This window comes from Andrographis paniculata, unplaced genomic scaffold, assembly GCF_009805555.1.
Source record: "Andrographis paniculata isolate CXL003 unplaced genomic scaffold, ASM980555v1 Contig37END, whole genome shotgun sequence".
Lineage (NCBI taxonomy): Eukaryota > Viridiplantae > Streptophyta > Magnoliopsida > Lamiales > Acanthaceae > Andrographis > Andrographis paniculata.
Genome location: NW_026137570.1, coordinates 3,203,551 through 3,219,400, shown reverse-complemented (window position 1 = coordinate 3,219,400; position 15,850 = coordinate 3,203,551). Strand labels below are relative to the sequence as shown.

General features: G+C 36.8%; 1 protein-coding gene and 1 long non-coding RNA gene across 12 annotated transcripts; both read left to right on the top strand.

Moving 5' to 3' along the window:
• Positions 1 to 230: 230 nt before the first annotated feature.
• On the top strand, positions 231 to 7,996 carry LOC127250213 (uncharacterized). 11 transcript variants are annotated; one of them, XR_007838584.1, is made up of 12 exons: positions 231 to 429; positions 539 to 592; positions 1,753 to 5,383; positions 5,497 to 5,616; positions 5,802 to 5,868; positions 5,927 to 6,053; positions 6,134 to 6,430; positions 6,504 to 6,566; positions 6,689 to 7,100; positions 7,246 to 7,302; positions 7,379 to 7,461; positions 7,813 to 7,996. It is a non-coding gene; the product is annotated as an uncharacterized LOC127250213 (long non-coding RNA). The 11 variants fall into 11 exon arrangements; XR_007838588.1 differs by lacking the exon at positions 1,753 to 5,383 and having other exon boundaries at positions 231 to 392; positions 542 to 592; positions 5,517 to 5,616; XR_007838586.1 differs by lacking the exon at positions 1,753 to 5,383 and having other exon boundaries at positions 231 to 392; positions 5,517 to 5,616.
• Positions 7,997 to 13,986: 5,990 nt separating this feature from the next.
• LOC127250617 (uncharacterized mitochondrial protein AtMg00810-like) lies at positions 13,987 to 15,417 on the top strand. The gene is made up of 3 exons (XM_051273986.1): positions 13,987 to 14,527; positions 14,606 to 14,918; positions 15,111 to 15,417. Exons 1-2 carry the CDS (start codon positions 14,071 to 14,073, stop codon positions 14,731 to 14,733), a joined length of 585 nt encoding a protein of 194 aa, XP_051129943.1. The 5' UTR covers positions 13,987 to 14,070; the 3' UTR covers positions 14,734 to 14,918; positions 15,111 to 15,417.
• The last annotated feature ends 433 nt before the right edge of the window (positions 15,418 to 15,850 follow it).

Sequence of the window (15,850 nt, the reverse complement as noted above, 5' to 3'; positions counted from 1 at the left end):
TTTTTTATATTCATAATATCTTTTATCTTTTATTTTTTTATTAACATTAATATTAGTATTATTTTTCTGTAAGGATATAATAATATATAATATTATAAATGAATATTAATTTACTAAAAATATAATAATAAGTTTTTACCCGCTAAACCCTACAGCAGCCGCCGCCAACGTCAAATATCCCATTTTCATCTTTTCGTTTTCTCATTTTTCACATTTATTCTTTACCTTCTTCCTCGCGGTCAAATTTCTCCCATTGTTGCAGGCTTGCAGCTCCCCGTCATTGGACGCAACCACGAGTTTTGCTTCTTTATCTGTTTACCGTGGCGACATTTGTTACGGTAGAGGAGTTGTGCGTCAGTGTTGGTTTCGTAGATTTTCATCGGTTGAGTTCGGTAAGTTTATCATCACTCAAAATACTCCCCAACGCAGGTTGTCTTCTTCATCTTCTCTTCTCTTTAGTCATTTGGCTTCGTCTAATTCTAATCCTAAACATTCTAATACATATTTCTGCATTTATACTTCAATTTTAATCCTCCAGCAGTTATTCGAAATCTACTCGAGGAATCAAATTCATCGAAAATACTTCTCAACGGTATAATCTCTTTTTAATTGTTGAATTTTGTATAGTAATTTTTTTGTTACATTTTTGTTGCCATTGTTGTGCTGCTATGTTTTTTGAGCATTTCTTTTCTTAGTATAGCACTTTGTACATGTTTACTTTTATGGATGGACTGGATTGTAGAATTAATAGCTTGAGGTTCGTTAATATTCATCATTTCATTACTTAATTTTGTATTATCCACAAACTGTGTTGTTATTATTTTTAAAGCTTTAATTGGAATGTAGTTCATTTGCTTGATGTTCTGTTGCAACTGGATAGGGTGATTCTATATGACTTTCACTTAATTTGATTCTTTTATGTAATTTACATATAACTATTAGTCTTATTTGATGTCGAGTTAGAATCCATTGAACTTGTTAGTTGTTGTTACAATTTAATAAAAAGTATCTTCAGTGAGTAGCAGCTAAAATGGATACACATAAATTATATAATGAATTTTATTGAAGAATAAGGTGTAATCTTTCCACACACATAGATGCAACCACTATATTGTCTACTTCATGAATATTAATAACTTAAGAATAATTGTATTTAATCTGAGGAGTATAAGATTCATATAAACTTTATTGATTTGCTTAACTTTCTTAGGTTACAGCTATTGTAATAATAACAAATCTTTCATGAAACACTTTATAATTGCTAACATTGTCGACCAAACTTGAGAAGGATTGCTAAATTAATAACGAATGTCGACCGTAGGCTAGTGCAAGTAAAACAACATCTTCAAACTTCAATAAAATGCATAAGAAAATAATTGAACAACCAGCATATCCTATGATAGGAGCATCCTCCAAGGCTGTAGTAGAGGAGCTAAAACAATTGAGGCTAAACATGAAATAGAAATTGAGCATCAGAACTAAAACAGTTGATGCTAAACATGAAATAGAAACTGAGCATCAGAACAGTAGAATGATGTTGAAACATTTAAATCTTATGTGCGTGTGATTCCCTGATACTCGATTGGACAACATGAGTTTCCAGAATGTGCTTATTGAATTATTTGTAGTATTCTAACTCAAGGTTATTACTATGCAACAAAAGATCGTACCATCTTAGTTTGTTTTTTCTTGTATATATATATATATATATATTTCTTTTGCTACATCTTACTATTCCATGGATTTATGTAGGGTCTTATATTAAAATATTGTTACCATGAGTAGTACCGGAAAATCTTGGATGTACAACAGAATGCGTAACGGAATTTTGAATAGGGATTTTGTGGCCGGGGTAAATGATTTTCTCAATTATTTTGTAACCAAGCCCAAGGTATATAAGATTAACAGAAAGATAAAATGTCCATGTAAGTGTTGTGCCAATGCTCCATTTCTTCCGGTGGAGGACGTTAAGCATCACCTATACACTAAGGGTTTCGTAAGATTGTACGAGTGATGGATATGTCATGGTGAAACACATGATGAGAGTGGTACCTCCCAGGCATCGGAGGTCCAACAAATTGAAGCATAAATTGATCATAGAATGGGTTTTTATGCACATATGATGATGGATGTTGTAGGACCAGAGTTTGAGGTTCGTAGGGAAGAGGAGGATCCTAATCCTGAAGATAAGAAACTATACGATCTCTTAAGGACAGCAGATAAGCAATTGTGGAAAGGTTGTACCAAAGCAACTTTACTATCAACAGTGGCTAGAATGGTTACTATTAAGGCGGATTTTAATCTACCTGAGAAATAGTTTGATGTGCAGTGCCAGTTGGTGCATGACATCATGCCAGAGGATAATTGTTTCGTCAAGAACTTTTATGAAACCAAGAAGTTGATTGAGGGTTTGGGTCTTCTAGTAGAAAAGATAGACTGTTGTCAGTTGGGTTGTATGTTGTATTGGAGAGAAGACGCCGAACTAAACAGTTGCAGGTTTTGCAATAAAGCTTGATACAAGGAAAAAAAATGGAAAAAGGGTACTTGTTCGGTATATAATCTACTTTCCGCTCACACCAAGGTTAAAACACTTATATGTTTCCTCTCAGAAAGCTTCATTCCTGTAATGGCATGCGGACCATCGACATACCAATGAGGATGATATATGTCATCCGTGTGACTCAAAGGCGCGGAAACATTTGGATGCAAGATATCCATCATTTGCATCGAAGGCTAGAAATGTGAGATTGGGTCTTTGCACTGATGGATTTCAGCCATTTGGACAATATGGAAAACAATACTCTTGTTGGCCAGTAGTTGTGACACCATACAATCTTCCGTCTAATATGTGTTTAAAGGACGAGTATAAATTTTTATCGCTTGTTGTACAGGGAGGTGCAAATCCAAAACAAAAAATTGATGTATACTTACAGCCTTTGATAGAAGAGTTGAACATGTTGTGGAGCGTTGGGGTTGAAACATTTGATGTTTTCCGTAAGGAGAATTTTATTATGAGAGCAGCCGTATTGTGGACTGTAGGTGATCTCCTCGCTTATTCGATGTTGTCTGGTTGGAGTACATCAGGAAAGACAGCATGCCCAATCTGTCAGAATCAAACTGTGTCTTTTCATCTCCCTAGTGGTTGTAAGCAATCGTGGTTTGATACACATCGTAGATTTCTACCGGCCAGTCATCCATTTCGATCTGACAAGAAGAAATTTAAAGAGGATAATTGATTCACGACCTCCACCGCATATTAAATCTGGGGATGATCAAGTTCGGGAACTCGATCGATATGGCTTTTTAAAAGTAACATAGATGAATGCTGATGAGACTAATAAAAGGCTATGCAAATTATGCGGGTGGCGTAAAAGAAGCATATTCTGGGACTTGCCATATTCGAAAGACTTGTTGATTCGATATAATCTAGATGTTATGCACATTGAGAAGAATGTGTTTGAAAATATATTCAATACTATAATGGATGTGAAGGGTAAAACAAAAGACAATGCTAAAGCACGGGCAGGCATGACAATATTTTGTGATTAAAAAGAGCTTGAATTTGAGGCGGCCCGAAATTGCTATCCTCTCGCGGCAAACACAATAGACAAAGCGGGACAAAAAGAATTCTTATATTGGGTTGAAAAGTTAAAAATGCCTGACGGATATATGTCTAATTTGCGCCGGTGTGTCAATATGACGAAGCACAAGATGTTCGGAATGAAAAGCCACAATTGCCATGTTTTTATGCAACGTCTCATTCCGATTAGGTTTCGTGAGTTGTTGCCAAAGAAGATTTTGGGAGCCATTGACAGAACTGAGCAATTATTTCCTTCGTTTGACGTCCAAAACTATCACGGTGAGTGATATGGAATTAATAGAGAAAGAGATCCCGGTGATTTTATGTAAAGTTGAGACAATATTCATCCCTGCATTCTTTGATAGCATGGAGCATCCCCCCATACACCTACCATACGAAGCAAGAATTTGAGGTCCTGTTCAATTTCGTTGGATGTATCCATTCGAAAGGTATTGATGTTTTTATTTGTTTTAATACCCTAGTATGTACTTGTAAATACTCACCAATGTGTTTGTCACAGATTTTTAAATCGTCTGAAAAAGATGGTAAAAAATAAAGCACATGTCGAGGGATCAATTGTTAATGCATTTCTCGTAAGAGAAGTTGGATTCTTTTGTTCACATTATTTTGAACAACATGTGCACACGCGTACAAGAAATGTGCCGAGACAAGATGTTGGCGGCCCCTATTTGCAACGATGTACAACTATTGCAGCTTTCAATCATTCTGCATGCTTGCAAGGAAAAGGAAAAAAGCAATTTCTTACTCCTGTAGAAAGAAAGTCAATCCATACATACTTCTTGCTCAATTGTCCTGAAGTTGAACCATTTATTTTGTAAGTATATCACTTAAAATCAAATTTGATTTCAATAATATTTTGAATAAGCATCTTAACTATAATATTCTCTATAGGCTATTTGAAGAAACATTAAGGCAGGCAAATCCCTCAATATTTGATGTTGAACTTGCCTCCGAACTTCATGCTAATTTCTCTAGTTGGTTTTCTCAATATGTAAGTAAATCACACTGAATGAATATTTTTTCAACAAGTTAAGTTAACTTCCTACACATTACATGGAATAAAAATTATTTGTAATGTAGGTTTCAAATCACGTCAATATCAATCTAACTTTCAAAGATATTGCACATGGTCCATTAGTGGAGGTAATCACATATTCCATATGTTCCACACAGAAAAGCATGGTTCTACCAAGGAGACGTACAATTGTGGTGTTTGCATAGATGGGGGAGGCTTAGTATATTACGGAAAACTCCAAGAAATTATGGAGGTTGAATTTCCAGCCCTTCTTATCAAAAGGTGTGTGGTCTTCAATTGTGAGTAGTTCAATCTGACGAGGGGCTTGGGCACTAAAAAACATGAGAAATACAATCTAATAGAGGTAAATAAATAAAAAAATCTTCGGAGTTACGAAACTTTTATATTGGGCATGCAAGCATCTCAAGTATCTTATATACCATTCCTAAGTCTCAAAAAAGACAAGGAAGACTGGTTGGTTGTATGTCGAGTCAAGCCTCGTGGTTGGATTGAAGTAAAGAAGAGTGATACATATATTGTGCCCGTACATAAAACATACCAAGATGCAATGGTTGAGTCTTGTGCCATTGAAGGGGTTACCACTGGCAAAAATTTGAATTTTAGTGTCTCTTGAAGGTGTTGGGGGAATACCATTGGAGGATTCAGATCTATCTGACACCGATGAAGAGGTTTATCTCGAAACATCTGACTCTGAGACTAACTACATGGAGGAGACTAGCGATGAAGATGATGTTTCATATGAATAGGTCAATATAGTGTAGATTTTTATAATTTTATTGTATTTAATAAAGTTATAAGTTTTATTATAAGGTATAAATCAATGCATCTTTTGAAATGCATATGTCACGGGATCAATTAGATGAGGAGATTGACCAACAGATATCAGATGTTGTTCGAGTTTATGTTGAGGGGAGACAAGAGAGAGGACGAGGGCAACAAATAGGACATACGGATGAGGTGTACCTGACCAATCATGGAGGTAAGTCGGCAAGAGCTTGTCTTTATCATATTAATATAACATAGAGAATTATCATACTACTTACAATTCGTACATGTGCATCATCTTGTACGAAATCATATGGGTCCATTGTAGCTTCAGGTTAGTATACAAATAATATTTATTTTATATTTGTTTATTTTATAATAATTTGATACCAATTGTAGGATCAACTTCAACGATAGCGCCTATCGCTGATAATAGCATTAAGATCAATGTAGAGCCAAATTGAAGGTATATATGTTAAATCCATATGTTTAAGTGTAAAACATTTAACATTCAATTATTGTAGTGTCTTGTGGCCTCAAGAAGCCTCAAAGGAGTTCCGGGATATCTTTCGTTCATCCATCCATCGTCAAGGCACTTCTTGGATGAAAGTTCCGCCGAACATCAAACAGTGGTATGCAAAGGAAATGAAGGTAAAATATTTGGTTGAATAATAAATATTACATATATATTTAATTTATATTTACTAATTTGTTATATAATGTTGTTGCAGAAGCATGTTACGTGGGACTCCACTAATGAGAAGAAAGCCCTATGTGTGTACAAAAAAAAGGCCCAAAATGCATACAAACAGTGGTTGCATGGCATCCAGCATGGAAAAGACAAAAAGGCCGATGAAGTTCTCGACCCGGAGGCCTTGGCTGAATGGACGAGGGTTTGGAGCTCTAATGATGCCAAAAAGAAATCGGAGATTGCAAAGAAAATTAGGCGGCGGGGTCTTCCAGATGTTACATCTGAGGCTACGCATACATGAGGGTCTCGGTCATTTTATGAGATGTCCAAGAAGATGGTATGTAATTCTATAACATTAAAATAAATATTGATTCATAAACAATCATTTTATATTCTCAATTCTAATGCAGGGATTGAATATGACTGAAACGTATGTTTGGGCCCATACAAAGAAACACAACCGGATTGACTATGTAAATCCAAAAGCATCTAAGATTGTTTTATGTTATCTATAAACTAAATATATCACAATAAAATAAATATAACACATTTTATTTTCAGTTAATGTTTATCACATTAGTTGTTGATAATTCAGGAGGATTTGGATGCCATTGTGGGGGTCCTGACACAGCAAGGCACTACCAGGGTTGATATGGACAGGGTGTTTCTAAAATTTGTTCCACGGAATAAAAAAAATTGGATATTTGGGCTCGGGTCTTTAGCGAGTACAGTACCCGCTAATCGATCGTCTTTCATGAGCGATGCTTATTCTTCGGCCATTGTAGACATTGATCAGCACCTCAAACAAATGGAAACTAAATTCAATGATCGACTTCAGCATATTGATGATTATGTTCACCATGTGGATGATCGGGTGGAGAGTATTGAACAAATCCACCAAACCATCGTCAATCAAAACCTCAGCATTATGGAGGAGCTCCGTAGGTTACGAGCAGACTTCAACCGCCGTGGCCCTAACGGTGATGCAGGTCCTCCTATCACATGATGTATGTATTTGGTATATTGATATTGGTATTTTTCTTTGGTACATATATTAAATACTATTATGATTTGATTCTTGATAGATTGACCGATGATTGCACATATAGCTTATACATTTGAACTTGATTTCTCTTTTAAATTCCATCTTAGGATGTTGTGGCTGCTTGTGAGATTGTCAGCTGTAATGTTGTGGAGGTGCAGTGCCAGGTAAGTAAGGATAACTTAAAGGATTGACTTTACATTTCTTGAATTTGTTCAATCCAACATCCTAGCTTTTTTGCAGGGGTCGGTTCCCTCGATTTTAGTGGACAACACCTCAGGTTACCAGGTGTACTGGTACCTGTATCAGAATCAGATGGCAAATAGGTATATATGTTTTCATTTATTTTATATATATATATATGTGTGTACTAAATTAGAGAAGCATCATACAGCCACATATCAAGATTACTTGAACAAGTTTAGTGTATGCATTTTATCATCCCTTATTAGAAGTAGTGTTATTGATACATTGGATCATGCTGCATATAAAGAAAAATGTAGTAAACCTCGGCTAGATGCATGTATGTTTGATTCTTGATGCGGGTGCTTTTTCTATCACATGATGTATGTATTTTGTATATTGATGCTTATATTTTATTTTGGTACACATATTAATACTATTATAATTATTTTATTGAAACAATCATTGATTACATTGTTTGATTCTTGATGCAGGCGTTATTCTTATAGGTGATAAATGTATTAGGTATATTGATGTTTATATTTTGTTTTGGGAGACATTAAATACTCTTATTGGTTATGGATGCATTAGATATATTGAATTTTATATTTTTTTGGGAGACATTAAATACTTTTATCGGTTATGGATACATTAGGTATATTGATGCTTATATCTTGTTTTGGGAGACATATTAAATACTCTTATCGGTTATGGATGCATTAGGTATATTGATGTTTATATTTTGTTTTAAGAGACATAATAAATACTCTTATCGGTTATAGATGCATTATGTATATTGATGTTTATATTTTGTTTTGGGAGACACATTAAATATTGTTATGTTTCGTTTATTGAAACAATAATTGATTACATTGTTGAATCTTTCTTCTAATGGAACATGATTGTTTATATGATTGTTAATAGTTTAGTTTTTAGAATTAAATTTAATTTGCTTGGAATTGGTTGAAATAGATTAAATATAATTTGTTTGGAATTAGTTTTATTTTATTATATTTTGTTTTAAATTGGTTGATATCGGTTAAATATAATTTGTTTGTAATTGATTGATATTAGTTGAATGTGATTTATTTGGAATAAGTTGAAATTCTTGAATATAATTTGCTTGAAATTGGTTGAAATATATTGATTTATTTTATTTTTTGTTTGGAATATGTTGAAATTGACATGTATTTTGATTGAAATTGGTTTAATTTAATTTTTTAAATTTTGAATTTTTTGAAATAGGTTTAATTTAATATATTTTTGTAATTTATTTGAAATTGGTGACATCGTTTTTAAAATAATCTATTTTAAATAATTAGCTGAAATAGATTAAAAGTAATTTATTTGGAATCAAATTAATTTAATTTATTTTGATTGAAATTATTTTACTGCAATTTGATTGTAATTGGTAGAATGAATTAATGAGGGATGTTGCAAGGGATTTAAAAAGGGAATTGGTGAGAGATTTAACGAGAGAATTGGCTGGGGATTCTAGCAAGGATTTACGGAGGGAATTAGGAAGGGAATTGGCTAGGGATTTATTGAAGAAATTATCAAGGAAATTAGTGAGGGATTTAGCAAGGGAATTAACAAGGAAATTAGTGAATGATTTAACGAGGGAATTAGTGAGGGAATTAGCAAGGAAATTAGTGAATGATTTAACGAGGGAATTAGAAAGGGAATTAGTGAAGGATTTTAGTGAGGAAATTAGCAAAGAATTTAATCCTCTACAACCTTAGAAAAATTTCTCACTAAAATATCTCGCTCTTATTTTGCGATGGATAGAAAAACATCGCAAAGTGTTGCAACAATAGGATTTGCAAAGGCTTGTTTTGCCTTAAAAATTCCTTCACAGCCCACCTTTGCCCCCACCTCTGTCCGCTACCGAATGTATGCACAAAACACACAATTGTCATCGTTAATTCAATACTAAAATTACCTTTTAATAAGATTGTTAGTCCGTGGCGTAGGATGAGATTGATCTAAAAACATCAATATGTTAAGGTACATAATTACCTCTTGCAACTTTAAGAATATACTGTTCAAATTCTGGAAGAAATTATTGAACTAAATAAAAATCATATGAAGCAATATGATAAAAATATTGTAAAACTATCAATAAAAAAAATAATATCCTCTTCGTCTCAATACAATAGTCTTGTTTACTATTATTATCCGTCCCAAAATAATAGTCTCATTTCCATAAATACTCATATCACCATAAATTATCCTTACTTTTTCATTATTATTACACAAATGTCACTACTTTTTACACTAATCCACTCACAAGAGCAAAAAAGTCTTTTTACTCGTACTTTTAACCAAATATCAATATAATATAAATATTCCTTAAATCTCGTATCCAACCCAAATAAAACCATAGTTTTGGGATGGATGGAGTGATATACATATAAACATAAAGTGACCTAACTAGAGTTTAATTTTTGTTGTGATGCCACTTTCTCTCTCCACATAATAATAATAATAATAATAATAATAATAATAATAGTAGTAGTAGTAGTAGAAGGTAAGTATATAATAAATGGTAAGTGAGTAGGCTAAATCCCATTCTTTTTTTTCTGTTACTTCAATCTTCACTGCAAATCTTCGATGCCATCGCCATCCCAGCAAACACCTTCGTAGGAAGCTGACCATACAGTTCCTTTGAGCAAGGAGGAGGTCGAAGAAGATATTATTCTGATGACCGGAGGGAGACTTTCGCAGCGTCCCAAGAAGAGGCCAAAGCATCTTAAAAAAGATATGGAGGTACTACCTTATTTTATTCTAATTGTTGTCACTGATTTCATTCATTTATATTATTTCATTGCAGATTTTGTTTCCGGGAGGATTCTTTGCAACCATTTGAAAGGTCATTAAACACAAAAGCCTCTCGTTTCTTCATTGCAGATTTCATTCATTTGTATTATTTTCATTGCATATTCTAATGTGTTTTGATTTTATCATTTGTAGTAGGGTCATTGTCATATTTCTCTCTGTGTTCTTTTTTTTTTCCAGGGTCATTGTCATATTTCTCTCTGTGTTCTTTTTTTTTTTTTTCCCAATCTCGACTTTTTCATGAAAATTATTTTTCATTCTTTATTGTTTGTGTTAGTATATTTTTATATATTTTCTTTTGGGGCCCACATATGTATGTCTATATATATACACTCTTTTTTAGGTTAAAATACAATTTCTATTTTCCGCAAATATTCAAACATGGTATCAGAACATCTTTTTCTTCTAGGATAGACATACTCTACTAATCCTCATTGCTTTCGCTGCCAACGCCGGCGCGTGGCAGCCGCATGCGCCTCCGATGCAGATTGACGTTGTATCCCTCCGGCGACCTCCACCTTCCCGCCGCGTCCGGCGGTTTCCGGCCGCCGTCTCCTGCTTCGATCCCCGATATCCTAGTATAGTTGGCTTTGCCATCTGACTTGAATTTATTTTGCAACTGTTACGGGGTTGGCTTGCCCAGTCTGATTATCTGCCCGATTCTTTTGCATGCGCTATACTATTCTTGATTTTCTCGCTTCATAGTATGGCTCTTAATATGGATCGTGTAGACGCTTTAGGGATTACTGTTATTCTTTCTGGTAATAATTATGATTTGTGGGCTGAATCCATGAAGAGTTTCTTTATTGGTAAAAGATTATGGCATTATGTTAATGGCGACTTTTGTACACCGCTTGCTCATGTTGTCACTTCTACGGCGCCCCTCAACAATAAGGATCCCATGGACTATCATAATGCCTTGGATGAGTGGGATAGTAAGAACCACATTATTCTTATTTGGATTCGGAATACCTCTTTCAAGTCCATTCAGATTCAACTTCGCCGCATGGTCATTGCCAAGAAAGCTTGGGATTATTTGCAGCATCGATATTAGGCTACTGTAGGCATGTATTATTGTCAACTTATAGGGTCATTGAATGCACTGACACATGACTCGCGCCAAGATATGAATGAGTTCCTCTCTACTATACAGTCTATATGGGATCTCATTGATGAGGCCGACATACAGATTGAGCACTTTCGGTTGATTCAGCTCTTGATGAAGCTTGGTCCAGAATATGAGTCTGTGCGTGCTTCCTTGCTTCATCGTAATCCCTTGCCTTCCTTAGAGACATCGATGAAGGAGATTCTTTTTTAGGACACCCGCCTCAAGATGCTCAAGGCTCCTACTCTTGATTCGGCCTTGGCAATTCCCTCTTCTACTCCTCATCGCAGAGATAATTGTAAGGATGCCCGACAACCGCAGTCTGATAAATGTCATAGTTGCCCGGATGCTGATCATCTTTATATCTATTGCCCTAAGGTTGAGTGTCACTACTGTCATCAGAAAGGCCACATCCGTCTGTATTGTCCCAAGAATCCCAAGGCTAGTCAGTCCTCTTCCGGCTCTTCCTCTGCCATTGTTGTTGCCACTAGCGTATCACAGTCACCTCAACTGTCTCCCACTCTTGAGGACCTACGTCACATGCTCACTCAGGTTTTATCAGTTCATCCTTCATTGGCCTCGACATCAAGTAACAACACATGGTATATTGATTCTGCCTGTTGTAACCACATGACACCTAACTCTTGCCTTTTACATTCCTCCCAACTCGTTACCTCATCCCCTCCTATACTTACCGCTGATAATACCTCCATGCGCATCACCCATATATCGCCCCCCACCTCGATGATGTTTATGTCATTCCCAATTAAGCCCTAAACCTTGCGTCTTTCGGTCAGTTGGTTGAGCAAGATTTCACTGTAATTTTTTCTTCTTCTGGTGTGCAGGTTCAGGACACACAGACGGGTCAGATACTTGGGACGGGTCGCAAGATAGGCCGCCTATTTGAGCTTGACCACCTTTGCCCTCGCCAAACACCATCTCTCTCCGTTGCAGTCTCTACTTCCTATCATATTACTGACACCTCAGACTTGGTCATGCCTCCCTATCTAAACTTAAGTCTCTTACAAATACAAGTGTTTTAGGCACAATTCGTTTTGAGTCTTTTGATTTCTTGCGTTATAAACTTGGAAAACAACCAGCTTTACCTTTTTTGAATAACTTGTCTATTGCTGATAAACCTTTTTCGTTAGTTCATTTTGACATTTGGGGGCCTTCTCCTATTGCTACTCTTACTCGGTTACATTACTTTGTGTTTTTTATTGATGATCACTCTCGCTTTACATGGATTTACTTTATGCGTAAGCGGTATAAACTTGCTTTCATTTACTCTGCATTCGCTAAAATGGTGCAAATCCTATTCAGACTCTTCGCATTGACAATGCCCTCGAATATAATGATTTTGTCTTTCTTAGTTTTTTGTCCACCCAAGGTACTATTGTCCAGCGTTCTTGTCCCTACACATCTCAACAAAATGGTTGGGCAGAGCATAAACATCGTCATATTTTAGACATAGTTCGAGCCATGCTGTTATCTGCCAGTTGTCCAGATCGGTTATGGGGCGAGGCTGCTCTTACTGTTGTTTATAATATTAACCGCTTACCCTCCCTCCTCTATCCTTCAGGATACCACACCTTTTGAGAGGCTCTTCCGTCAGGTACCTGATTACTCTCATCTTCATCCTTTTGGTTGTATCAGCTTTGTTCATTTTCCTCCTCATGAGCATAACAAATTAGAACCACGCACCCGTATGTTATATTTTCTTGGGTATGGGATAGAACATAAAGGTTATCGATGTTGGGATCCTGTCTCAAATCATCTACGTATCTCTCGGGATGTTATATTTTGGGAGCATAAGTTCTTTTCCTCTGAGTCTAAATTTTCCATTCCTTTTGAGTCAGAGTCCCCGTTCTTTGTTATGGATTCCTCTCATCCTCTTACATGTCCCGAACTCCCGTCAGTTCCTATTCTAAATTCCTCTCATTCTCCTGCAGGTCCCGAACCGCCGTATGTTCTTGCTGGTCTGTCTAATGTTGATGCTTCCCCACCAACTGACCCACCTGCGCCTCCTAAGCCTGTGCCCGACCCTTCGGAAATTTCAGTTCCTACCGTCACTGATCGGCGACCCACCCGTGTAAGTCGTCCTCCCTCTCATCTACTTGATTATTATTGTTTTTCTATCATTTTATCTCACCATGAACCCAGGACCTTTCGTGAGGTGAACTGTGATGCTTTGTGGCGCGATGCTGTATCTGAGGAATTGCAGGCTCTTGAGAAGACTGGCACGTGGGATATCGTCGATCTCCCTCTTGGCAAGAAACCTATTAGTTGCAAGTGGGTATACAAAATCAAAGCTCACTCCGATGGTTCTGTTGAGCGCTAAAAGGCTCGCCTTGTAGCCAGAGGTATTTTGCAAGAGTATGATATTGATTATGAGGAGAAATTTGCTCCAGTTACTCGTTTGACATCTGTTTGTTGTCTCTTTGTTGTTGCCGCTATTCGACGTTGGCAATTATTACAGTTGGATGTGAAGAATGTGTTTCTTCATGGAGATTTTTCTGAGGAAGTCTACATATACCCTCAACCTGGCTCAGATTTTTCAGGGAAGGTATGTCAGTTATGCCATGCCCTTTATGGACTGAAGTAGGCGCCCTGAGCTTGGTTCGCCAAGTTTAGTGTTTTGCTCCTTCAGTATGGCTTTTCTGCATCTCCCTATGACTCTACTCTCTTTCTTCGTCGTTCTCTTGCCGAGATCATCATTCTCTTGTTGTATGTTGATGACGTGGTTATTACCGGCGATGATACTTCTGGTATATCCGATCTACAAACCTACCTTCATCGACACTTTGACATGAAGAGTCTTGGTCAACTCCGCTATTTTCTCGGAATTGAGATTTCTGACGCTCCAGATGGCATATATCTATCTCAGGCAAAATATGCAAATGATCTCATATCTCGTTCAGGTCTGACTGATAGCCAGATTGCATCCACACCTCTCGAGGGCAACTTCCGACTTGCTCTTTTCGATAGCACTCCACTAGAGGATCCCTCCCGCTATCGGCAGTTAGTGGGATCTCTGATATACTTGACAGTCACTCGCCTTTACATAGCTCATGTGGTTCATGTTGTTGCACAGTTCATGACTAATCCCCGGCCAGTTCACTATGTTGTTGTGTTGCACGTCTTTCGTTATGTCAACGGAACACTCCTACACGGTCTTTATTTTTCTACTGACTATCCATTGGTTCTTGCAGGTTTCTCTAATACTGATTGGCCAGGTGATTCGACTGATCGTCGCTCTATCACAGGTTATTGTGTTATTCTTGGGAGTTCCCTTGTTTCTTGGCGCAACAAGAGACAAACTCTCATTTCTTGCTCTAGTGCAGAGTCTGAGTATCGTGCTCTTGCGGATTCGACTCCAGAGCTCCTTTGGCTTCATCGGCTTCTTTATGATCTCAGGGTTCCTTATCCTTTTTCCACTTCCTTCCATTGTGACAGCACGAGCGCAATTTAGATCTCCTATAATGATGTCTTCCACGAGTGCACCAAGTATATTGAGATTGATTGTCACTTTGTTCGTCCGCATGTTCATGCAGGCACTGTTCATCTATCTTCTGTCTCTTCCGATGATCAGACTGCGGATATCTTCACCAAGTCTCTCTTCCCAGGCCGGTTCTCCACATTGTTGAGCAAACTCAAGTTAGTTTCTATTTTACCACCTTGAGTTTGAGGGGGGTGTTAGCATATTTTTATATATTGTCTTTTGGGGCCCATATATATATGTCTATATATATGCACTGTCTTTTTAGGTTAAAATACAATTTCTATTTTTCGCAAATATTCAAACAGTTTGTATTAATTACTTATACAATGTGATGACTTTCGATGAAGATCAAGCCAAAGCGTGGATATGGATAATAACGTAAAGGACCAAAAAAATGTTCCTTTTAAGATTCAGAGACCATCCTGTTTGCACGAGCTCAATTCGGCGCTCTTCCCGCCAATGATGGCACTGTGATCGGGATTCCATGTTCGTACTTTGCTTGGTCTTCTTGTTCCCGAGTTGGTTTGTTTCATGTCGAGGCCTTGAGACTGGTGCTTTCTTTGTTTGTCGATTCCCCTTCTTTGTGCACTCCAGATGCTCGAAAAAATGACTCTTCCAAGTCATGTGCTTATTTTGACACTTCTGAGCGTTTCAGATCAGTTGCAATGGTGAACTGATATCCTAGGTGAAGTTCTTGGCTGCTGAAACATTGGACCTTACGTCGGAGTATCAATTTGCTCTTCTTGGAAAATTTCACAGAGGTATGCATCGTGGAAAGAGCTTCTTTTGTGGTTTGATAATCTTGAACTTGTTGGACAAATTCTTAATCCGTAGATTGAATTAGAAAGATATTCTCATCCACCTCTCTAACAAAGAAGACTATTCTAGATTGAGATCGAGAGGGGTATGGTTTTTCCAAGGCTTCCCGATGTGTGTGGTCAAATGGTCTCCGGGGTTTAAGCTGAATGAAGAATCCCTTATTGATCCAGTTTGGATTCAACTCCCCGCATTACCGGTACATCTCTTTCATAAGAAAGCCATAACATTGATTGTCTCTGTTATTTTTTCCTCTTTGAGGCTGGATATG

Excerpts from the sequence above, each read along its gene's own strand:
- LOC127250617 (XM_051273986.1), top strand. The coding sequence starts at position 14,071 with ATGAAGAGTCTTGGTCAACTCCGCTATTTTCTCGGAATTGAGATTTCT. Across the intron at positions 14,528-14,605 it reads TGATCGTCGCTCTATCACAG|AGTCTGAGTATCGTGCTCTT; the intron begins GTTATTGTGTTA and ends GCTCTAGTGCAG.